The 23747-nt window shown below is 45.6% G+C and overlaps 1 protein-coding gene across 1 annotated transcript; it reads left to right on the forward strand.

Moving 5' to 3' along the window:
- Positions 1-21619, forward strand: PCCB (propionyl-CoA carboxylase subunit beta). The gene is made up of 15 exons (XM_063166708.1): positions 1-159; positions 1785-1904; positions 4148-4216; positions 5288-5344; positions 7296-7409; positions 8342-8452; positions 8759-8867; positions 9767-9887; positions 13943-14024; positions 15522-15640; positions 16912-17024; positions 19061-19161; positions 20304-20402; positions 20567-20660; positions 21348-21619. The coding sequence occupies exons 1-15, from the start codon at positions 1-3 to the stop codon at positions 21467-21469; spliced, it is 1590 nt and encodes a 529-aa protein (XP_063022778.1). The 3' UTR covers positions 21470-21619.
- Positions 21620-23747: the final 2128 nt, after the last annotated feature.

Raw genomic sequence — 23747 nt, forward strand, 5'->3', positions numbered from 1 at the left:
ATGGCGGCCGTGCGGGTGTTGCGGCGGGCGCTGCGCTTGTGCCGGGGCCGCGCCGCCTCAGGGGCCCGCCCGCCCCCCGTGCCCCAGCGCATCGAGGAGAAGCGCCGAGCCGCGCTGCTCGGCGGCGGCCAGGCCCGCATCGACGCCCAGCACAAGCGGGTGAGCCCAGCACAGGTGGCCGGAGGGGACAGAGCCCTGTCCCGCAGCCGCCGGGCGCACGCTGGCCGGGGAGGGCAGGCCGTGCACGGCGGGGCTCCGTTCCGCTCTGGGGACTCGCGGCTTCGCGTGGTACTGCAGACACCCCTTTGCGGGAAGGCTTCCTCAAGCAGCGCTTAAGACTGCATTGCCTGTTACTCTGGGTAGAAAAAAGAACAATTGCTTTACTAATTCCTTTACCTCGGAGTGGTTATTGGTTGGCTGCAATATGTATGAGAGATAGGGTAGACAGAAGTTGCAACTTCTGCCTGTCAATGGTAAGTCAGTTCTAGGTTGCTTAACACTTCTGAGCAACAGCTTCATCTTTACACCACTGTTGGAAATTTAATCTGATCTCTGAGCTGACAGCAAAGAGTTAGAAGAGTGGAAATAAAGCGGATGAAAAGACAGGTGTGAGGGATGACAACAGGTGGGTCTTTAGTCTCCTGCCTCTGTCGTTCAGAATGTGGGCAGTGCTGATGGGAATGACAGCAGAGGTTTCCTGTTTCTCTTTATCGCCTCTTGCTGGGAGATCTTTTCAGCGTGGTGCAAGGTGGTTTGTAGGCATCAAGGAGGTGGGAATGGCGATTCCCATGAAGGCTCCCTCAGCGATCACTCTGCCTGTCAGCAGTGTCCCTCTCCAGTAATACAACATGTGAAGAGAGTTCAGTCTTGCTGAGTTACATTGAAGACACTGACACACAAATATACAAGCACTTCTGCATGTCTAGGGCCTCAAGCAGCTTATGTTTTATATAAACTAATACTTTGGCTTTCCTGCATTTCCTGCTTTTCATGAGCTTTTTGGCCTGCTGGTCAGATGGTTTGTAAAAGCTGAGCTGTGTTACAGTGTCATGTTGATGCAGGGTCATGTCATCCCCTAAAGGAGACAACCCAGGTGCCCTGCCCTTTGCAGACAGATGGTGGCCATGGTTGGAAAGAACAGATTTGTTTGGTAGGTTAAGACATAAAGAATTTTGCAGTCATTTTTTACTACATAACAGTGAGCAAAGGACATGTATATCTGGTCAATTGATTCTGTTCTTGGCATTTCACCATTACTTTACTTTTGCCTGTAACAGTGTCCAGCTGGAAAAAAACCAGAAGGATTTTGTCAGGAGATCCCTGCAGGCTGTCACACTTCCTCTTCCCTCTTATTTACTGCAATCAAATAATATTTGAGCACAATGAATTGAACCCTGAGCTGTTGGGGAGGACTGGTCTAGCTGTGGAAGGGTTCCCTGGTTAAGAATAGAAAAAAGGTGTCAATAGCAGCATTTAAATGTATAGGCAAAAATAGCTGTGATGCATTTATATCCTGTTGAAAGTCTCTGAGATTGTTTCCTTTCTCCTGTGGTAGTGCTGCTCCAACAGTCAGCCTTCTTTTCAGAGTCTGGCTTGCATTGGGTTTGTTTTTGAGGAGGATAATCACTGCACAGGCTATTTGCAGCTTTGGGGGCCTGCTGTTGCTTAATGGACCCTGTGTAACAGATCAGGTGAGGTTTTGCCTGATGATACTGCATCTGCTGGGGGTCAGCAAACAGCCAGAATCACCTGGTGGCTGTTAATTGTTGCTTGCTGTGTTTCAGGGAAAGCTGACAGCAAGGGAACGAATTCTGCTGCTGTTGGACCCCGACAGTTTTGATGAATATGACATGTTTGTGGAACACAGATGTACTGACTTTGGGATGGACTCTAGCAAGAATAAGGTAGTTTTATTTCATAAAACTCTTGTTTCAGTGTCCTCTGCTGTGCAGCCAGCCCACTGGTTGAAAATGGGTTCTTCTGTTCACATATGATTTTTACTATTTGTTTTCTCTTTATGTATAATTTTGTTTTGTAAATTTGCTCTCATTACTCTTAGTTTCCATTGAATACCTTACAGAGTGTTCTGTTGTCTAAACTTGATACCTTTTTTATAAGGTCACTTGTTTGGTTCAAATACCTTCCTGGGAATTGTCTTAGATTTGCATTTTAAACAGTAGAGGAGGCTGCAGAGCTTTGTTGGTGCAATTTCATCAATCAGATCAGATTTGAGGGGAAAATCAAGGTAGATATTTCTGTTTCCCTACAGGTAGGATTAGAGTTCTTGGCTGAAACAACTCAGATCTATATTTATGCCTGCCAAACAATAGTCATAAAATCCTTGAGGTTTTACAATCTGATCTGAATGTTTGGGAGTCCCAGCATTTGTAGTGCTCTGTTAGCCATTTGCACCCTGCTTGCTGAGGCACTTTCTGGCTATGTGGCCATGTATCCTAAACCAGCATGGTACAGGGAGTCCCACACACACAGGGAAAATCTGTGCCCCTCAAAGTCTCTCATGATGTTGATGCCTGATAATGTTCTACCTGGGAAGAGTGTTCTGCTGTGCTCTGGTAGAAGGCACCAGTGAGCTGCTGGGGTGTCAGTGCCTGGTGCTGATGTGCCTGTTCACTGGGAATCTTCCTGCAGCCAAAGGCTGCTTGCTGTGGGTTGTTGGTGTAGGGTGAGGAGCTCTCTGTGTGTGCCCTGTGCTGCACACAGTAATTCCAACTTCTGTTTGTGCAGCTCTTAAACCACTTCCTTGGGTTTCAGTCCTTCAAGTTGTGGATGAGGGAGGGGACAGCAGTGTTGCAGCAGAGGTGCTGGGAGTGCCAAAGGTGAAGGATTTGTTTGTTGGGTCACACGGGAGGCTGATGACACTTGGTGCTGGGGAGGATGTTGTGTTAGACCTCCTCCCCTCTCAGGGGATAGCAGAGCAAACATCTTTTCTCCTCTGTTGTTTTCACTTTGTTCCCCAGCAAACTCAACTGCCAGAGCTGCCTCTCATTGAGTTACTCCATGCTGCATGTCACACTGTTGATAACAAATTGCTATTTCTGAAAATAGGAGGAGCAGCAGAGTCCTGAGTGTGACAAGAGGGTTAATTTTTTCCTTGTGCTTCAGAATTCACCCTTCAGTGAGCTGCAGATTGTGTTTACAGAGCACAGTTTCACAACAGATGACCTAACTGTGGCCACTGAGCTGGAATATTAGTTTAGCATTGAATTTCTCAGAGTCCCTGGAACTTTCTGAGGGTAGGGTAGGACTTGTGCTCACATCCAGGCTGCTTGTGGGCTGCTGGGGATTTTGGGAGTCACCTTCACGTGGCAGTGGCTGAAGTCCAGGTGTGTGCTGCTGTTCTGTGTGCCAGGGGCTGAGAGCAGTGCTGTGTGTGAGCCTGAGGAAAGGCACCAGGCAAGGGTGACCTTCCTGACAGCAGATCACTTGGGCATGAGTGCTCCTTAGAGTGTCCCTGCAGCACACACTTCCCTTTTTCCTTCCTTTTTTTTTTTTTTAATTTTAATACCAAACAACAAAAAGCACTTCAGTGCTTGAAATTCCCTTTTTTACTGACAAGCCAGCAAAGTTCCTTTCCTACTGTTGTCTTGAAAGACTTCTATATATTTTTTTATTAGAAAGATGAAGCACATTTTAAGACTCACAGGCTCCATTTCCTTAGCCAGTTCTTTCTTCCCTTATTTACAGTGTGAAAAATGGGACTGGTCAAGTTCAAGTATTTGAGGTGACTGTAATTATATTTTTGGATCTGTCCAGGATTGTTTTTCTTCCTGTATCAACACCTCAGAGGTTTGTGCAGTATATCCATTCTTTCAAAACCATCAGCTAGTCCTGATAAAAGGTACATCCTGTCCTGTCTCTGAGGGCATGATTTGTCTTAATTTCAGATATTCTAAATTTGAAGGGAACCTGCTAAGTTCCATGATCTTTAATACATAATGAAAATGTGATATTACCTCTAGTTTTCATTTTTACAGCTGGGGAAAATCTTTGTGGAGCTCCCACTGCAGACATGGAAGATGAGACCTCCCAGGAAATCAGTCTTTGCTTTGTCTTAGTAGGAGTTTGTGGAAGTTTTAGTAGACACCATTTGTTGCATTTTCAATGAATTTGTCTGTTTTTCATGCAGTACCCTGGTGACAGTGTGGTGACTGGCCGTGGAAGGATTAATGGCAGACTAGCTTATGTTTTCAGTCAGGTAAGGTTTTTCTTGTTGTTAAGTAGTGGGAACTTACTTCAAAGGACAAGTTTACAATAGTTCAGCATGGCCATGTGGCAATGTACCTGTGGGAGGAAGCAGGGCACCCTCAGACAAGAAGCAAAAAAGCTTGTGATAGCATATAAATAGATAAAATATACTTTTTATGTTAAAATATATTTTTTATATTAAAATAAAAGTACTTCAGAGGAAACATCTTAGGTAGAGACTTGTCTTGGTCACTCACTGTGAAAGGCTTTCTTTCAGATCATTAGTAAGTGCTGCTCTGTTCTGGGCCACAAAGTAGCCTTTGTTCCATTTGCTGTCATGGCCAAAGTGGCTGTAGCTGTGTTACCTTGGAGCAAGGCAGAGACTCTGCCTTTTTTGTCTTGGATGTGTGCTCCCTCCAAGGAGAGTCACTGGTACATGGGCCTGAACGTGTGGAGAGGAGCCAAACACAAACCTTCATTTTGGAACACAAGTAGGGGGCAGTTTTTGTATTAGTAGAATTTAAGAGTGCCCCTTCATGATACACCCCTCCCTTTTTATATTTAATGACCTTTTTTCCCTCCAAATGGAGCTGCCTCCTGAGATGCTGAACCTTTTTGGTTCAAATGTCAGTCATGGCCATGCTGTCTCTGTCCACACAGTTTTTGGGGCTTCTTTGGGAGTGAGACTTGGTGGAATGCAACAGAGAAACTCCCTGGGAGCTGCCTCTGGGCTCTGTTTCTGCCAGGAGGTGTCAATATCCTCTTTTTCTTCTGGATCAGTCCCAGGGCCTGTTAGAGATTTTTCTGCTTAGACATTTTGGCTGACACAGTCCCTACAGCACCCCTTGGACATAACTCATGGGTCTGGAATGGTCATGTGTGTGCAGGTTTGTATTTCCTCCTTGTGCAGGATGCTTGTATTGAGCTGGGATCATCTGCAGGCTGCACTGAGGGAGTCAGTTGTTTTGAAGCAGCATACCAAATATAGAGCACTGTAGGATTATGTTGTTTACTAGCAATAATTGACAGCATTTTACTGAAATTATTCTTTCCCTAATCTGAAAGTTTGCTTTATTTTCAGGATTTTACTGTATTTGGAGGCAGTTTGTCTGGAGCTCATGCCCAGAAGATCTGCAAGGTAATATGGCACAGAAAAAAACCAAAAAAAAATGTCAGCATTCTTTTTTCAGTCTGTTGTGATAATGACTTTGGAGAAAATGTTTGGTGACTGACTTTAGTGTGCTCTGACATGTGCCATGCCTGAGACTGGTGCCTCTGGAAACTTTCTGAGTGTGGGTGAGCTTTTCCAGGTAATGCACACTTTGTTACATTAAGTTATGTCTTCTACTCTACTGCAAAGGGTGAGAGACTTGCCAAGTACAAATATCAATTAACTACTCATTGTCCACTGGAGAAAAGAGGAATGAATTCAGAGAAACATTTTCCTCTAAACAGTGTGCTGTGAAAGTGTGTAATATTTAAAAAGAAAGCAAATGTAACAAGTAAACAGCCTGAAGATAATCAGTTTTACAACTCTGAGGTCACCTTGACCCTGAGAGTTTCTCTTATCAAACACTTGTGGCTATTTATTCCTGTTTGTCTGCTTGTCTTGTGAGAAGGGCAAGATTTTTGCTGTGGAAAGGCACAATGCCTTTTATGCTGTGGAAATAACTACTCTTTGCCATAGACTCCTCAGGAGTGTGTGGGTATAAAAGTAGAAAACTAGATAACAACTATTTGGTTTTACCTGGTCTTGATATTAGGAAGGACTTGAGTTACCCTTTCACACTGGAGCTTTGTGGTGTCCATACTGGGGAGGGATGGGATGGCACTGAAATGGTGGGATGGTTTCTGGTGGGTTTTCTTTGATCTCTTCTTTCTAAAGCAGCAGGGTCTGATCACAAAACTTGAAAAAATGTGGGGCCTTCCTGGTTGGTGCTGTTCTTGGTGAGCCCCAAAGCTGGAAGGCTCTAGGGGAATGAGTTGCTTTGGGGGTCAGTCTTTGTCAGTGCTTTAGGAAGAACTTGGAAGAGCCTTGGGAAAGAAAATCCATATCCAGGTCCCTGGAAAACAGCAGAACATGTCAGGGAATTCTAGGACTGCACAGAAATAGTTACCACCAGCTCCTGTTTGGGCTGGAGTTTTGGGTCTCCTGCCCACTGACTTGAGTGGCACCAAGTGTCAACACTTTCTGTGTTTCTAGGCAATATAAAATTCAAGGCTGATGCTACAAGCACTCTGAAAGATGGGACTGGATTTGTAAATCACTTAAGTTAAAGATTGTCTGAAATAATTTTATTACAATGATTGAAAGGACAGGGAAAAGCAACTTCAAAATTCAAAATGGGGACTAACTGATGTTTTACAAAAATTATTTAGGAGCTAAAGCAGATCTTGATGTTAAAACAGGTCTTAACATAATGTGCCAGTGCTGTAGTGTTATGAAAATGGCAGACATTTTACTGGAATTCAATAATCAGGAATATTTTGTGCAAGGAATGTAAGGAATTCAGTCCTCCTACTCAAGGCTCTGTTATAGTATTGTGTATGATCTTGAGGCAAGTAACCAAAATGATCAGAGCCCTAGAAAACAGGATGTGGGACTGAATTGATGGTGCTTAGCCTGGAAACATGAAGAGGAATATGAAGACTGAAGAGAGATTTGGGGTACTTGAATGTTCCCAAAAGTAAAGGCCAAGAATAGCTAATTGCTCTCCCTCACTGCTGTGTATCAAGACCAATGTAATGTTTAAATTTCTGGAGGAAAGATGTAATTTAGTCCTCCCAAAGAAGTTCTAAAAAGGGTAATCAAGCATTAGAATATACAGCTTAGAGAGATTCCACAGCCACCACTGCAACAAACTTTGAGGAGCAGATGAGACACAACTGAGGGGATGTTGAGGTGCAGTTGAGGCCCCTTATGAACAGGGGCAGCCCTCAGCTGCACAGCCCCTCTCCTGTGACCATGTCACTCACACTGCATTATCCAGTTCCAGTGCTGAGTGTGGAGATGCCCAGCTGGGGAGGCAGATATTCTTTGGGGTTCAGCTTAGCTGGGTCAGTACTGAGGAGTTTGTGTTCATCACTAGATCATGGATCAAGCTGCCATGGTTGGAGCCCCCGTGATTGGGCTGAATGACTCTGGAGGAGCCCGGATCCAGGAGGGAGTGGAGTCCTTGGCAGGCTATGCAGACATATTTTTGGTGAGTAGGCTGCTGCATGGCCAGGCTCTTTGGCATCCTCAAAGGTGGGCACAACATGCAAGTGGGTGTTTGTAAGTTGTTCTGTTACAGCCAAAGGATAAAAGGATAATAAGACTCAGACCTTGGTTCTTTTCTTAGCTTTGGGCAAATTACCCAAGGATCATGCTGAGCTCTGTAAAGCTCTGTGATCCAGTGTGTAGTGAGAATGGGGGTGTCCAGTGTTGATTGCTCTGCTGAAAGTTTTGTGTCCTAGACTTTTTCCCTAAGGTGCACTGCTGCTCATTTTTTCACAGAAATGACATTCTTTTATATGCTGCTGAAATACTTTTCATGAAGTTGCATGCACAGAACACTGTCCTTTCAGAAGAAAGCAGGTGGGATGTCAGGTCAGTCAGATGCTGCCAGGTTTTGGGGTACAGTCTGGGAGGAACAGTTACAGAAGTTGTTGTGACCCACTGCAGCACCAAGCAGTGTAGGTGGATTTTTGAACAACACACCGTCCATGCTGGATGGCAGCCATTCACCTTTGTGTAAAATTCAAGCCAGTGCAGAAACCTGATTTTAAAAAATCCCTCCCTCACCTGGTCAGTAAGCTTGCTTCTACCTCTGAGCACAGTACATACACATTCAAATATCAGGGACATCCACTCCTTCCCACTGCAGGCTCAGTGCAGGATTTTCCCTGGCAGCATCTGCTGAGGTGGCCCATGCTATCTCCTTTGCAGTCATTGCATGGCAAAGGGAATCAGCTGTATGGGAACAGAAATAAGAAACTTGTTTTGGTTCAATTTGCATCAAGAGATTCTCTCCAGATATTTGTCTGCCAGTAGATAAAACAGTCCTGTTTGTGATGGTGAATTCTTGCAGAATCTGGGCACAGATTTAAAGATACACTTTGGTAAAACCAGCTGGGTTTTTTTTCCCATTTTCAGAGAAATGTTTTGTGTTCTGGTGTCGTTCCCCAAATCTCCCTCATCATGGGTCCTTGTGCTGGTGGAGCCGTGTATTCTCCTGCCTTAACTGATTTCACATTCATGGTGAAGGTAAGGGTTTGTCCTGAGCTGCTGCTGGTGACATTGATCACACACTAAGTGACCATATGGGAATGGGTATTTTCCAATATGATCTCCTGCTTTGGATTTTTATTTTGCGTGAAAAGTTGAGAAAAACTTTCCCAGGTAACTTGTGGACAATTGCATTTTCAGTGGATTTTAAATGCAATGCAGCCTTTTAAAGAAATCTGTCCCTCTTCTTATTTTAAGGGAGGTCTCTAGAGGCTGTGGCTGTTCCTTGGGTGCTTTTGCAGCTTGGCACTGGCATTCACTGTTCCTGCTTTTCCCCTACCCCAGGACACATCCTACCTATTCATCACTGGGCCTGACGTGGTGAAGTCTGTCACCAATGAAGATGTCACCCAGGAGCAGCTTGGGGGTGCAAAGACACACACTGCAGTGTCTGGTGAGAGCTGGGGGCTTTACTGAACATGCTAATTGTGCTCAGAGTAAATGAGAGTAGTTGTGGCTAAACAGCCTGTGGGCCAATCCAGATGAGTCTAAGGGACAAAGCTCTGCCTAAGCACAGGGCCTGACTCTGCATCTGCTTTCCTGCAGCTCCTGTTTAGTAACACAACACAAAGAAGGGAGAATTCTGGGGTTTGGAAGAGAAAGTAGCAAACCCACAAAAGATGCCAGAAGTGGGAATACTGTCAGGGAGTAGGGCTTAGTGAAGTCAGCCTGGGGTGGGGATTTTTTTGTTTGTTGTCCAGACATTTGCATGGGTTGAAAGATTCTCAGCAGTCCCTTGTTTGCTCACTAATGTGATTGATTGAACTGCTTAACTACAAACCAAGTGGCAGTGTGAGCTGAAGCACTTCTTCCCTCTTTTCCCCTCTGTGAAAACGTCTGTGGGTCATGAATCTTCTCAAGACTCAAATGACTGTAGGTTCTCAAATTCTGTGTGAACTGAGCTGATGGTGAACCAAAACCACACACACAGATGCTGCCCAGATCCAGCCCTTTTATAAAAAGCCCTTGTAGTCCAACACTTGGGTGCAGCACAGTAACCCAATCAGAGTTCCAGAAGGCTGGAGTCCAGGTAGGGCTGTGCCAGCTGATAAACCACCTCACATTATTTGACATATGAGGTCAACAGTGCAGACCTGTTCTGGAGGAAGTTTGACACAGCACATGTTTTCTAGATATTTTTAGCTGGTCAGATTTGGTGGCTTAAGACTCCTGATTGTCAACAGCTCAAGTTTAAAGAGTCCTGCTGTTGCTTGTTTCTATCTTTATTGATATCTGTTTGGAAAGGAAGGCTTGCACAATGATTTCCATGCCTGCTGTGCTGTGTCTGTGCAGGAGTTGCACACAGAGCCTTTGAGAATGACATCGATGCTCTGCTGAACCTCCGGGAGTTCTTCAATTATTTACCCCTGAGCAACCGGGACCCGGCTCCAGTGTGCGAGTGCCATGATCCCAGGTAAGGGCAGCCTGGCTGAGCTCGGGGCTCTCTGGCCACTGCATTTCATGGCTTCTCTGCCTTATGGGCACAGAGATAGGGCTGTTCTGTGCCTGGGATCTTGGCAGATAATTCTGCATTCTCTGTGTGAATATGGGAAGTGTTCCAACATGCGTGTTCGCTGTTAGGTTTAATTCTGTTTTCTGAAAGGGCTGTTGTCCAGGCTGTGTGCAGAATGCTGGGAAAAGCAATCTCTGCTCAGGTGGGCTGCCCAGTCCCTTAGAACAAGCAAGAGAGGTAGGAAACAGCACAGTGAGTGGCAGTGGGGAGAACTTGCCCTGTTCTGTCAGCTGTGTCTGTTGGATGAGTTCTGCTCGTAAGGGTTAGAGGTGGGCAGGCAACAAGGAGGCAGAAAGCTTTGTGTGTTATGTACTTGTCTCAGGCTCGTTGTGGAGTTGGCAACATAATACAGGAAGAACTTGAGCCATTTCAAGAGGGGAAAAATGGCAACTGTCTGGACTTTTATCAGGGAATTTTTCCAGGAGCTGAGAGACAGCCAGAGAGACAGCACAGGACACTGAGCAGAGGGCCTTGCTAGGGCTGGAAGGCAGAGAATGTCAGTGGAGTAAAAGCATTTTGACCCAAGCTCCAGTTGCACTCGAAACTCAGCCTTTCCCTAGGGAACCCTCAAGAGGCTGTTGCATTCTCCTGCATGGGAGTGGTGCCTGAATTAGTTCCTTTCAGCTCCTCACATGTGTGTGATATGTCTTGTGGCTCTTCATGTGTGATGATTTTAATCTGTGAGTCTGAAGGTTATTTTCTCTTCATCCCTCATTGTGCTTTTCAGTGTCTGTGTAAGTTTGTTTGAGGAGGTGCTTTTGGATTGATTTTACAAATCACCGTGCTGGTCCCTGAGATACATTTCTCACTTTTTAAAAAAGAGATTTGCCATTTTCTTTTAGAGAATGGCCTGACAGGTCAATTAATTACTAATCCTAAATTTTGCTGAGGTAGGTGTTGATCTTTAGGAGCTCATTAAACTGTGCCAGTCTGGTTCTGTTCTGTTCTCAGCTGCTCTGGTTTGTTAGTGACAAAACCAAAGCAAATCTCTTGTATTTGAGTTGGGGGATTATCTTTGAGGTTATCATGGTCTTTATAAGCATTCAACAAGTTTTACTGGGATAATTGATATCTACAGACTTGATTTTGGTGTTTTAATTTCACTGTAGAAGCAACAGTCCATTTTTTAAATCAATGTACTTTATAACAGGCAGTTTATTTGTGAGAAGCAGTGAGGTTGTAGCTACTAAAGTATAAGAGATTTGTGTCCCTTAAGAAAAAAAGAACTGATCTTTTACAAGGCATGAGATATAATAAAAGCAATTTGTACTAAGAACTTCAGTTTAGTAGCCTTTATACATGTGAAGGCAAATATATTTGTTAAATTTATTTGGTTTTATAGCAACATTTCCAATAGCTCTCCCATTTATTGTTCTAATGCACAGATTGGTATTATTTCATCTGGACAAACTGACATCTTAATAGATTCCTTCTGCTTGGGATTGATGTGTTTGATCCTTACAGCTGCTCCAGTCCCAGTCTGTTCCTCTAGAGTAATTGCTTTCTTATTGCATTGTTTTCACCACACAAGAAATTGCCACAAATTAAATGTAACCTACTTGTGCTTTTATTGTGAAGTCCTGGGGCTGTTGAGGGTTGTTTGATTGGTTTGTTTTTCCCTCTATTCAGGTAAGTTGTTTTTGGTGTTGAAAAATGCCAGCCTTGGCTGCTGAAGCTTGTGTTGGTGAGTGTGTGTTGGCAGTGGCCTGGGTTCCAAGGGCTCACAAGCTTCTTGCAGTACCCAGCTGTCCCTGGTGAGATGTCCCCTGCCTTTGGGAGGTGTCTGATGCATTGCATTTGCTCCATGGCATGGTGGGATTTTACCTCTCTCTGTGTCTCTACAAACCTCTGGAGGAGGTTATTGCCAGCTGTTGGTAACCAAGAGCAGTTTGACTTGTGCACTGAATGAAACCCAGTGTCCATCTGGTGAGGGTGTCTCCAGCTGTCACAGGCTGTAACAATGAGCAGCAGTTCTGTCCCACCAAGTGGGAGCTGGGACAAACACCTCTGAAGCCCAGTGAGTGCAGCAGCAAGCTCCAGATGTCCTGTGTCTGTAGATATTTGAAGGAGCTTTTCAAACATGGTGTCCTGGATAATGTCTTTGTTTTGCTGATGAGTATTTTAATGCTGTTAAAATTTCCTTCAGCACTGTGAATTTATGGGAGCAATAATTTCATCTTTTCACTGCTATCCTTTGGGTACCACAGGTCACAGAGCTGTGTGGGACAGAGCTTGGAGCACATCTCTATCTACTTTACACTCAAGAAAGTTTAGAATTGTTTTTATCTTAGGGTTTAGTATGTTAAAACAAGTTTAACTTCTTCAGATTAAGGTTCCATTGTATCATTTTATGGAAGTGTTTGTGTGCAATATTTGTATTTGTATGGAAAAAGCACTTGAAGTGTTGCTGTCAGGTTTGTTCTATAAATGGCTGTGTCTCTTCCCTTCCCTGCAAGGGCTGTGCCTCCCTCATCCCATGTGTCTGAGGGAGCCCAGAGACAGCCATGGGGCTGCACTTTAAACTGTTGTCTGACTTTGTCAAACTGCACATCACTTTCTTCAGTTTTGAATTGTGTGGCTAGAGCCTTGTGTTGTCTTATTCAAAATGTACTAAACCATGGCATTGTTAAAATATTAATTCAGTAAGAACTCCCATAGAAACACCATTTGTTACAGAGATCACTATTTTTATGGAATAGCACAAATATTATACTCCCTGAAACCTTCTCAGTGGTGACTGATAAAAATTGACACCCTGCACTGAATCCTCAGACCCCGTGGGTGCCACTGCTGAGTGGATCCCTAATGAGGGTAATGTGATCAAAGCTGGGGAACTGATCCTGTCACTGCTGATGGGGTGGCAGGATCTGTGTTACAGGAAACCTCCACGTGGAAATGTGTCACTGTAAGTGGAGAAACAGGAGAGTCTTTAAACACAGCCTGTGAAGGGAAGACACAGGGTGGATATGTTTTCTCTGTATGATTTCTCTGCTTGTTTGGGGTGGGGAAATGAGCATGGAAAGGTTTCCTGCAGCTCAGTGTGTTCAGAGCTCCGGGTGTCAGCGTGGGCAGGCAGTGAGTGTGCGGTTCTGAGGTGCTGGGTGTGACAGGGAGCCTCAGGCTGCCCTGGGACAAGGGCTCTGCCTGGCAGCTGCAGGGACTGGGCTCTGCTGCTGCTGCCCCGTGTCCCCTGCAGCCCTGCAGCCTCTGGGCTGTGCCCCCAGGGTGCCTTGAGAGGCTGACCCGGAACAGAGGCTACACAGAGTTACAGGAATAAAGCAGGTATTTATTAAAAGGCCCTAAAAGGATACACCTTGGGCAGTACCAGAGCCCGACTGTGGCTCTGCCCAAGATGGACGACTGGTCACAAGTTTTCACACTTTTATACGTTTTGGTCCATTTGCATTTTGGGGTCAATTGTCCAATTACAGCTTCAGGTTATGAAGTTCCATCTCCTGGTTTGCTCTCCTCAATTTGCTGTTGTTTATACTTTGGGCCTGAGGCTGTAACATTTGTCCTTGGTTCTCAAGCTGGAGAGGGATTGTTTTGTCTAACTACCCTGTGAAGAGAATTACTAACACTTAACATGAAGTTCAGAGTCACACACTAAGACAGTAGAGAATCTGAAAAATATGGAAGCTAAAACTTAAGGCATCAGCCACACCCGTGTATCCCGTGAGCCGGCAGTGCCCCCTGCAGCCCGGCCGCCTCCCGGCCGTGTCCGCACAGCCCCGCCGGGCCGGGCTGCTCGGGGCTTCCTCAGCACAGCTGCCTCTGGAAGAGGGGTCTCCTTCAGCAGGAGGCTGCTCAGGCTGCCCGAGATTAACAGAACCGGTTCTTTTCTCCATCTCTGAGGAGGTTCTGAAGTTTCTGAGAGGTGGAAATGTTTACTTGAATTTTTGGTCTTGGTGTTCTTTTGGTCTTTAAATGTTGTTGCTCACACTTGCTCTCCACAGTGACCGTCCTGTTCCAGAGCTGGACACCATTGTCCCAAGTGAGTCAGCCAAAGCCTATGATATGCTGGATATCATACACTCCGTAAGTCTGACAGTGTTCACATTAAAGATGCATATATTAATTACATTCTGGGTGTAAATAATGCACAGAAACCAGGAGAATGGCACTGAAGATATAGATACTGTTACTTATTTATTTCAGTCTTCATGAGTGACTTTCTACCTGTGTAGTAGCTACCTGTGAATGGGCAACAAAAACTGCAGGGGAAAAAATATATTTTAACAGAATCCCAAGATTTGTTTTCAGGATACATCTTATGCTCTATATACAGATGCAGGGTGATGCAATTTAATTCTTTCTGGGGTCAGAACCCCCCTTGAGTTCTGTTGCTTGGCCCCTCCCTGAACCTTGGTGTTTCTGTCTTGGATTCTGGCACTTCTGTATAAAAGTAATAAAGTACCCAGGATGCAGAGATTTACCCTTCCCTGTTTATGCTAAGAGATAATGTACATATGCAGTACAAGAAAATACATGTCTATTTTTTTGAAATTACAAAGTTTGCAACTGGCTTGCATTTAGACTCATTTTAGTGGTGAAAGCAAGCTCAGGGTATTTTTAATCCCTGGATTCTTCCACTGTGATTTTCAGCACTGTGTGTAATGAAAGTTAAAAGGTGGCATGTAATAGAAATCATTAGGTGAATTAGGAGAAAACCCTCAAGCCCTCCCACAGATTTTGGGAAGTATTACAGAAAGAAATAACACCACTTTTATACTGCTTACATTTTTCACAACTTTTTAAACCTGAGGCTAATGAAATGACTGGCACACTGCAGTGTATTTGGGAACAGCTGCCAAAAACAGATGGAACTGGGGAATCCTGCTGGAAGCCCAGGCAGCCATGTGTAGGTGTCGCTACTGCTCCATGGATGTTTCTGATCTCCTGGACCGTGCTGAGTTCTGATCGTGCCTCGTGCACCAGGGCTGTCCCTGGCAGGGCACACACAGCTCCAGCCCGAGGGAAGTGCAGCCACAGGGGTGTGTGTGGCTCCAGGTGGATGCTGCCTGGGCACTGTGTTCCCTGCATTCCCTGGGGCACGGCCAGCACTGACCCTGGGGCAGCAGGGCTGCGCTGGCTGCTCCAGGAAAGGGCTCTGAGCTTGCCAAGTGAGCGAGATTACATCAAATGTGTCACCGGGAGCTTCTGGGCTCCAGGAAGTTACTGTTTCATCACTGGAAATCGCTCTGTAAGGCTGTTGCTAATTAAGAGGTGAGAAAGAAGTTCTTAACATGTGATTTGCATTTTGTTCTAAGCCAGGAAGAAAGGCTCCCTTCAGTCATAAAGGTGTTCCCTGATGGAACACTTAACTGACAGTTTTGGTAGTTTCTGTAGTTAATTCTTGCAGTGAAGGCTGCAAAGACTAAAAGGTTTCCCTCTCTCTCTTTCCTTCACAATTCTGCAAGTTCAGAACTCTTTTAAAAGTTGCAATACTAAGGTAGCTGAGTTTGTGTTTGCCTGTGTATTTATGCACCTCTGTTTGGCCTCATACTGCATACTCTGCCTGCCTCTCCCTTGCAGATTGTGGATGAGAGGGAATTCTTTGAGATCATGCCAAGCTATGCCAGGAACATCGTGGTTGGCTTTGCCAGGATGAACGGACGCACCGTTGGGATCGTGGGCAACCAGCCCAAAGTAGCCTCAGGTTAGAGCCCAGTGTGAGCTCTTACAGGGCCTTGCCTCTGTCTCTTTCCCTGCACACTGTATAAGGTCAGAGCTGTTGTGCTGTGTGCTCCTCCACTCATTCTGTGGTTTTCCACTGCTTGCTTTGTCTTGAACCTCACTGTAATACAGCTGTGAAATGAACTGCAAACCATTTCTTTAGTGGCTAACAAGGTGATCTTGCTCCCAGGTGATTAAATCAGTGCTGCATCCAGCCCAGGAGGAGCAGCAGCTGCACACAGGGTGGGGAGAAGAGCACCACTCATTTGGCAGCAGCCTGTAATTAACTGGGGTAACCATAGCATGGAAACCTCACACTTCCTTCCATGGCAGTAATAACCCTAAAACTCATCTGTAGGGTGAGGGGACTTTGCTATCTCACTGTAAGTGACCAGTGCAAAGCCTTCAGATGCACAAGTGTGGAGCTCTTTACCTCACATGGTTTGGATCTGAAGGTACCACGTGCAGCTCTAGCTAACATCACCCTTCATAACTGTCAGGGATTTTGCTTTCTCTCCTTACTCAGTAATTTCTGAAGTGACCTTCCCTAGTCAGAACATTGTGGTTTTCTCATTTTTTTAAATTCTTGTATCTATTTGTTCGGAAAAATCAGATGACCCAGTATGGTATTTCATTCATTTCATCTCTACAAGATATGAGCATCAAGAAACTAGACAGAAGGTTTTAAAATAAATTTAACCTTCATTTAGCATTTTAAACTTTAACAGCTCATTTTAACATTTCATATAGAGGCTTTGATACAAAATGTGTTTTGTTTTAATATAGTTGTAAATAATATAATTCTAAATGGCACTGAAACAGAAACACTTCACAGTGTGTCTACCAGAAATGCTGATTTTTCTCAAAAATTATTGGACTGTTTAATGTTTGTGGTTTTTTAATGGAGAACTCTGTTACCTTTCAGTACGACTGATCTGAAAAATACTAATGAAGAGAGAGTTACAGAAAAGTGTTTTAAATTACATGTATGATATTAAACTGTTATGTTTTGGGATAGAAAGTCTTTGCACACAGGATCAGAAAAATGAAATGAGCCTTTGAGTGTAGCTTGTTCTGTCATCTTAGTTCTAAACCAGGAAAGCTTCATGGCAGATTATCTCCACATTATCTACAGATGAGCTTTTCCTTTGTTTTAAGAAGACAGTACAGCTAAAATAGTGTGATTTTGAGTTACCTTGAATTACTGCAGATCCCTGGAGTGTCTAACCCCTTTTTCTGTGCTCTTAACCTCAGGGTGCTTAGACATAAACTCCTCTGTGAAAGGAGCCCGCTTTGTTCGGTTCTGTGATGCCTTCAACATCCCCCTGATCACGTTTGTGGATGTTCCTGGGTTTCTGCCAGGTATGCCTTACCCTTAGAGTTCATGTGGTGCATGGTGGTGTTGGTGCTAAAAATCCACGTTCAGAACTCGGAGAAGACTCTTGCTATGGTAGACTTAAACCAGGTTTTAAATTTCCACTTTTTGGGAGAGAAATTCTGTATTCTAACTACAGTAGTCATCACAAAGGACAGTGAAATGTGCAAGAAATTGCAGGAAAATGAAATAGTGCCTAAATAACCAGTGTGTCAGGAGTCACAAGGCTTTGCTGGAATTATCTAAGGAGAGAGACACATCACACAGCCAGGTAATACTGCAGTCTCCAGCAGCCTGCCAGACACACTGGGATGGCCAGTTTGCCAGGGCCAGGCTTAGGGACACCATGCACTGGAAACTCTGTCCTACTGCCAAAAGCTGTGACTGGGACCTGTGCAAGGGGAAAACCTGCATTCCCTGGAGATGCTGCCCTTGTTCTGAGTGGTGTGAGGTTACACTGATGGCTGTATTATACCAAGGTAAATGCTGAGCTGTGTTTTTAGGTGTTGTTTGCCCTCCACAGCTCTTGCTGGGCAGGGTGGCAGCAGCAGGCCCTGCACAGGCTGTGCTGGGCCAGGGGAGGCAGTCCAGTGGTGTCCCTGTTTGTGGGACAGGATGAGGGGAGAGTTCACTGCTGGCTCTGGGAAGGGAGCAGTGGCAGCTGGGGCCAGTTGAGGATGTTCCACCCACATCTGCTGCACCTGCTGCCCAGAGGGGCTATTACAGCCCTGTCACTCAGACCTAGGGCTCTGGGTAGACACAAAGGAGAAAATCCCAACCAAATAGTCTCAAGAGATAAAAACCACTAAAGTTTACTGGAAAACTATAGAAAATTAAGGAACATTAGCAAAACAGTAAATGCAGCATAAGATCACTTATCAAAACATAGACTTAGACCACTGAACATAAAAAACCTTTAAATCCATTCAATGTCACATTCTGTAAGAAGAGAGAAGAAGGAAGGGAGAAAACCAGAAAGACAGAAAAGATACAGAAAAATAGCTTCCAGCTTCTAGGTTCCAGTGATGTAAAACTCCAAGATAAAGGTAAAGGACAATGTGCTTGCCTCATGCTCAGGCTTCTTAAAGGCTCCTTGATGCTGCAAGACACTTCTCAGTGGAAAATGACTGTCTTTAGAGGTACATCAGTGAGGAGAGGGCTGTGATGGGCCTGCTTTCAGCACAGGCTCTCTGAGCAGGTAGTAGTAAAATGACCCATTACAAAACAGCTTGAGAGAGGACTATAAATGTTATACAATCAAATCTAATGTTAATACTGTTGTATAAACCATGGTTTACCTTGAGGCCTCTGCAGTTCTCAAAGGATCAGAATGTGACTATTCCACATTCCAGTTCCTGTTTTAACACAATGGAGTTGGCACATTTTAACCAGGAGTTCCTCTCCTTCCTCCCCAGTGTAGGCTCAGCCACCTCCCCTGGTATGGACCAGGCAGTGGCTTGGTGTAAGCAGACACTCCAGCAATCCAGATTTGAGCAGTTGCTCAGAATCCAAGAACTGTTTCCATATAGCTAATTCAAAGTAGTGACTGCCACTGCACAATAAATATTGATTGTTACTACACAATAAAATTTGGTTTGAAAGCAGATAAACGGAAGAAGAAAAAAAAACAAACCTGAAGAGATGAGACCTGAGGTTTGATTATGATCCAAAAACTGCTGTGTTTTAAGGAATTTGGCAAGATTAGCCCATTAGCATTAGAAATCTCAGATTAAATAACAGATTCTCTTTCCTCCTGCTGGTCACATCTGGAGTCTTGAAGATGCTCTAAATGTATTTTGTTCCTATGAAGGTCCCATCTAGCTGAGCTTTGCTTCTCTGACCTTCCATACAAACAGCTGCTGCTCTGATGGTTGAGTTGCTCAGTATTTTGCAGAGAACACTGCCTGGCATGATCTTCTCCAGGGTATTAACATGGCTGTGGTGGTGGTCAGGTTTGCTCCTGGTGATGGATGATGGGCTTGTGTGTATTCCCTGGAGTGAAGCAGTTCCCTGTCCTTTGCAGGCACGGCTCAGGAGTACGGGGGGATTATTCGTCATGGTGCCAAGCTGCTCTTTGCCTTTGCAGAGGCAACTGTGCCTAAGATCACTGTCATCACTAGAAAGGTAAGCTGGCAAATTCCATGGAGGTCTTCCAGAGTTCCTTTTGAACTAGTGGCAATTTTAGTTAAACCAAGCTTTGTCCGTCTGTCCCAGTGGTGCTTTCTATCATTGTCACATCTGTGTTTGTCCCATTTGGTAACACCTCCTTGTATAACATTATGAGAGGCCACTTCTATTCCCAGACCTTAGTTCCTTCCTTCCTCTTGTCTCTGTACCCATCTGGAACTCCCAATTTCTGGTTTCTGCTTTCTGTCTGGAATGCCTTCACTCAAGTAATTGTCCTGTGTTACCCAGCCTGTCTCACTAAGGACATGCCATCTGTTTGCAGCAATTCTGCTTTCTTGCCTCTTGAGCCTCCCTCTGCAAAGCCAGCACTGGCTGCATCTGTCTTCTGCTGTCTGCAGGTTGAACACTGGTGTGGCTTCTTTTCCTCCCCAGAATTCTGCTATGCTCTACCTCATCTTCCTTTCTCCATAAGGTACCTGACACCCTACTGCCATAAGCTCTGGGGCTGGCACCTTACAACCTCAGCCTTCTCCTTGCTGCTCTGCCCCTCTTGCTCGCTTTTCTGATACTCTCTTGGCTTGTCATGGCAAAAATCAAGAAGAAATTTCTGTTCTTTGCCTTCTCTGATTTTTCCAAGTATTTCCATGCAGTACTTGTCCATCCTGCAGCCCTGCTGCACTGTTCAGTACTGCCCTGACAGGGACTGCACTGCAGTTTGCTCTGCAGTCCTGCAGTATCTGTTCATCACTTCTGTCTGGAGCATTTCCAGTTCCAGAGTGGAGCACTGCAGAGCCTGAGTGCTGCATTCCCTGGCCAGGAAATTCCAGAAGCACACTGCCTGCTTGGTTTGTGTGCATGTGCAGGGTGCAGGTTGAGGCCTGCTGGGTACACACTGACCCCTTCCTGCCTGCCTTGCAGAATGGGCTTTGTCAGCAGCCCCCTTCCTTGCTCTTTTGGGGCTCTGGCTGAAGTGGTGTCTGTTCCTAGGAGATGGCTGCCACAAAGTGGAGATGCTCACGCTTTCCTTCAGAGAAAAGCCCCAGCTGCTTGTCTCTGGACTAGGAAAGGTTGCAGGAGCAATGCAGGCTGTTGCTGCTGCAGGGCCACTCCTGGAGTGGCTGCCCTGGTTTGTGTCACAGGCCTATGGAGGTGCCTACGACGTGATGAGCTCCAAGCACTTGCGAGGAGATGTGAACTACGCCTGGCCCACAGCTGAGGTGGCCGTGATGGGAGCCAAGGTGAGTCCAGGCCCTCCTCACTGGGGTGCAGCAGAGCCCTGCCAGCAGCACCAGAGCCCTGCCAGCAGCACCAGAGCCCTGCCAGCACCATGGCAGGGCAATGCTCCCTCACCTGGAGGGCACAGCCTGAGGAACTGTCACTGACTGAGCCCTTCTGTTCCTAGGGTGCTGTCCAGATCATCTTCAGAGGAAAGGAAGCAAATGCAGAGGAGGAGTACGTGGATAAGTTTGCAAACCCTTTCCCTGCTGCTGTAAGAGGTATGGTTGTCTCCCACACTGTGTTTCACTTGGTTTAGCATTGCATGGAGATAAAGTTGTGCTACTGAGTAAACCTTTTGCTAACAATTAAGTTATTTAGGTAAGGTAGTTGTGTCTGAGTTAGAAAGGTGATGCTTAACCACAACCTGTGCATGTGGACAACATCTGGACACAGGACACATCTTCAGCTGCAAAGAGCCTGGTAAAAAGTAGGGACTGCTCTGTGAAGTGCATTTTCAATGATGTCAATAGTAGAAGGTGTCTCAAAATTCAGCCTTTTCCTTTACAGCACAGGTGCTTTGACAATCTTTTATACTGCCCTCAATGCAAAGCAGTGGCCTGAAGAAAGATTAGGGCCAGTTATGTTCTCCAGAACTCTCAGTTCTCAAGTTTTTCCATTGCTTCTACTTCCAGTTTTGGAGCAGTAACTGTGCTCTAAAAGGCAAGTTATATTCAGAATTAAAAAATAGACTCAGGAATGTTTCCTTCTCAGTCTGTTTTAAATGTAGTTAATTTATAACTTGTGAACTTTTTTATTCCAGCTATTGTTTTGATTTTGCTTATGGGTTTTGATTAACTTATGGATTAGCCTAGGCACAGAAGGCTGGGAGGCAAACACTTCATGGTTGGAGGCAAACACTTCATGGTTGGTCAGGTTGAAGGTTTTTTTGTTTTCATCTTTTGCAGGGTTTGTTGATGACATCATCCAGCCTTCGACCACCCGCACTCGCATCTGCCATGACCTCGATGTCCTGGCCAGTAAATCCCAGTCCAGTCCTTGGAAGAAACATGCCAACATCCCACTGTGAGGGTGAGCAGGGGCTGCCCATGCTGGGAGACATTCTGAATATGAGTTCTGGTTAACTCTCTGGTTAATGGAGGGCTGCTTGGCAATAGAAATAGTTCTTTTAATTTTGATTTTTGCCAATAATCATCAATAAATCATAGCATATATTTAATCTGGGGGTCTGACCAGTTTGCCTCTCTAAACCCTTTCTTGGTGGTTAATACTCAACACACCCTGCCCTGCCTGCTGCAGGTGAGCTGTTACTAATTGCTCAAGGTCAAACATTCCTTGGCTCCCTCATTCTGTAGGCCCTGGAGGTGGCTCAGTCCTGCCTGAACCACCTCCCACCCCAAGGGAAGTTGGACCCCTGTGGAGTTCAAGGGTATTCCACTGCCACAGACTTTGGAGTTTGGCTCCACCACTGAGTGAGAGAGGAAAATCCTGAGCTTGGGTTCCAGGCCCTGCTGATCCCAGGCTCAGTTGTTCTGTTCCTCTGTTAGTCTGGCCTGTGGCAGCTTTTCCCTGCTGCCTGCAGAAGCTGGGTCTGAGCCCCAGGACAGAGGTGGGTGGCACAGGGGAGGCACAGCCAGTCCACTCTTAAGAAGAGCAGACAAAAAGGGCAGTTTTGGTGGGACATGCATACCCTCCCCCCTCAGCAGAGGCTGGAACAGAGACCTCCAGAGGCCCCTTCAGCCTCCTTTCTCTGGGATTATTTGCCAGCTTGGCCAGGAACCACTGCAGGAGCTGTTACTCTTTTCAGCTCTGGGCCTGTGCTCACCTGCTCAGTAGAAGCTGCAGCTTCCCTCCAGCCCCAGAACAGTGAGGAACAGCCACTGTCACATTCAGTGCTGCTGCTGTGGGCACCTGGCTGCCCCGAGTAACTGGCATTTGTTGTGTGACAGAGCCTCCCTACCTGCACTGCAGCTGCTGCTGCTCACACCCAGCACGAGCCTGAAGGAGCAGAGCTAGGACAGCCGTGGCCCAGGCAGCTTCTCTTCCCAGCAAGGTGCAGTGAGTAGAGCTGTGGAGCTTGAGCCTCTACCTGGGGGGGGAAAGCAACAGCTGAACATCATCTAAAAGCACAATATAAAAGGAGCAGTACAAGTAGGAGTTCCAGCTCCCCAGGTGTTTGGCTGCATGGGAGGGAGGCAGCACCTTCAGGCTGCAGACACACTGGCTGTCCTGTGTGGCTTCTGTATGAAAAGGCTCCTGGTGCTGTCCCAGGGAACAGAGCTGGCTGCAACAGGGGAAGGTAAACTCAGCTGTTACTGTGGGGGGTGTCATGGACATGGTGGGAGCTCCTAGTTAACTGTGAGAAAACTGTAAGGGTTTATAATGCCCAAGAAGATTTTCCAAAGGTAAAGCAGGTTTAGAGGCAGAAGCTGTGATAGGTGAAGGGATACATACACAGCTTCTTCAGCTTGCCCAGAGTCAGGAAACAATCCATGAGAAACAGAAACTCACTCGTCATAACGAGGAAAGTACAGCTTTGTTAGTTGTTTCCTAACCTCAGTATTGCTACAGACTCCAACCTCTTGCCAGCACAAGGATTGGGCTTTTAGATCCTCTCCATTTCCAAACAGGCAGTTGCTCTACCAGGACATGCTGGAAACAGGTTTGAAAGCTGCTTTGATGAGGCTTCTGAGAGTTTCCTTGAAGTCCAGTCACCTAAAAAAACAAGAGGTACAAAATAAAATCCCTTAAATAATGTGTAGCCCTTGAACTTAGCAGCAAGGCAAGTTAGTTACTTAATGTGTTCCTCAGTGCAGGAGTTGCCATAACTTACAAGCATTTGGAGACTGAGCTTTCAGACTCTTGTCTTGGGAGTAGTTGAGACTTTGAATCAGCCCTGTGCCTCAGCAGCTGCATCTTGTTCCTTTTCATGACTCCAGTGATTTGTCCTTAGGAAGTGGGCCAGGTGATTGATAAAGCAGTCAGTTTTCTTTAGCACTACAGAGATGAAATCTTTCATGGGTTGGACAAAAATAGCACCTTGCTCCCTGAGACATGGGAGTAACATGGACATTTTGTTTCAGGAATCTGTGAAACTCCATTTAGCCCAGCTGGTTGTTAGAACTTTGAAGCCTTTGCCATGGCAGTTTCTTCCTACAGACTCCAGGTCACTTCAGACATATAGGGCAGAAGAGAGAACTTCTTCTCAAACCTTGTGGCATTTCAAGAAATTGTAAGTTTTAGCAGTGCAGCTCTTGCATCTGGGGTGGTGCCTTCCCAGGTTTACAGCAATCCCACATTCACCACCCCTCTACCCCCCCAACCAAACCACATGATGGTGGAGGGGA

The sequence above is a fragment of the Melospiza melodia genome, chromosome 12 (genome assembly GCF_035770615.1).
Source record: "Melospiza melodia melodia isolate bMelMel2 chromosome 12, bMelMel2.pri, whole genome shotgun sequence".
Classification (NCBI taxonomy): domain Eukaryota; kingdom Metazoa; phylum Chordata; class Aves; order Passeriformes; family Passerellidae; genus Melospiza; species Melospiza melodia.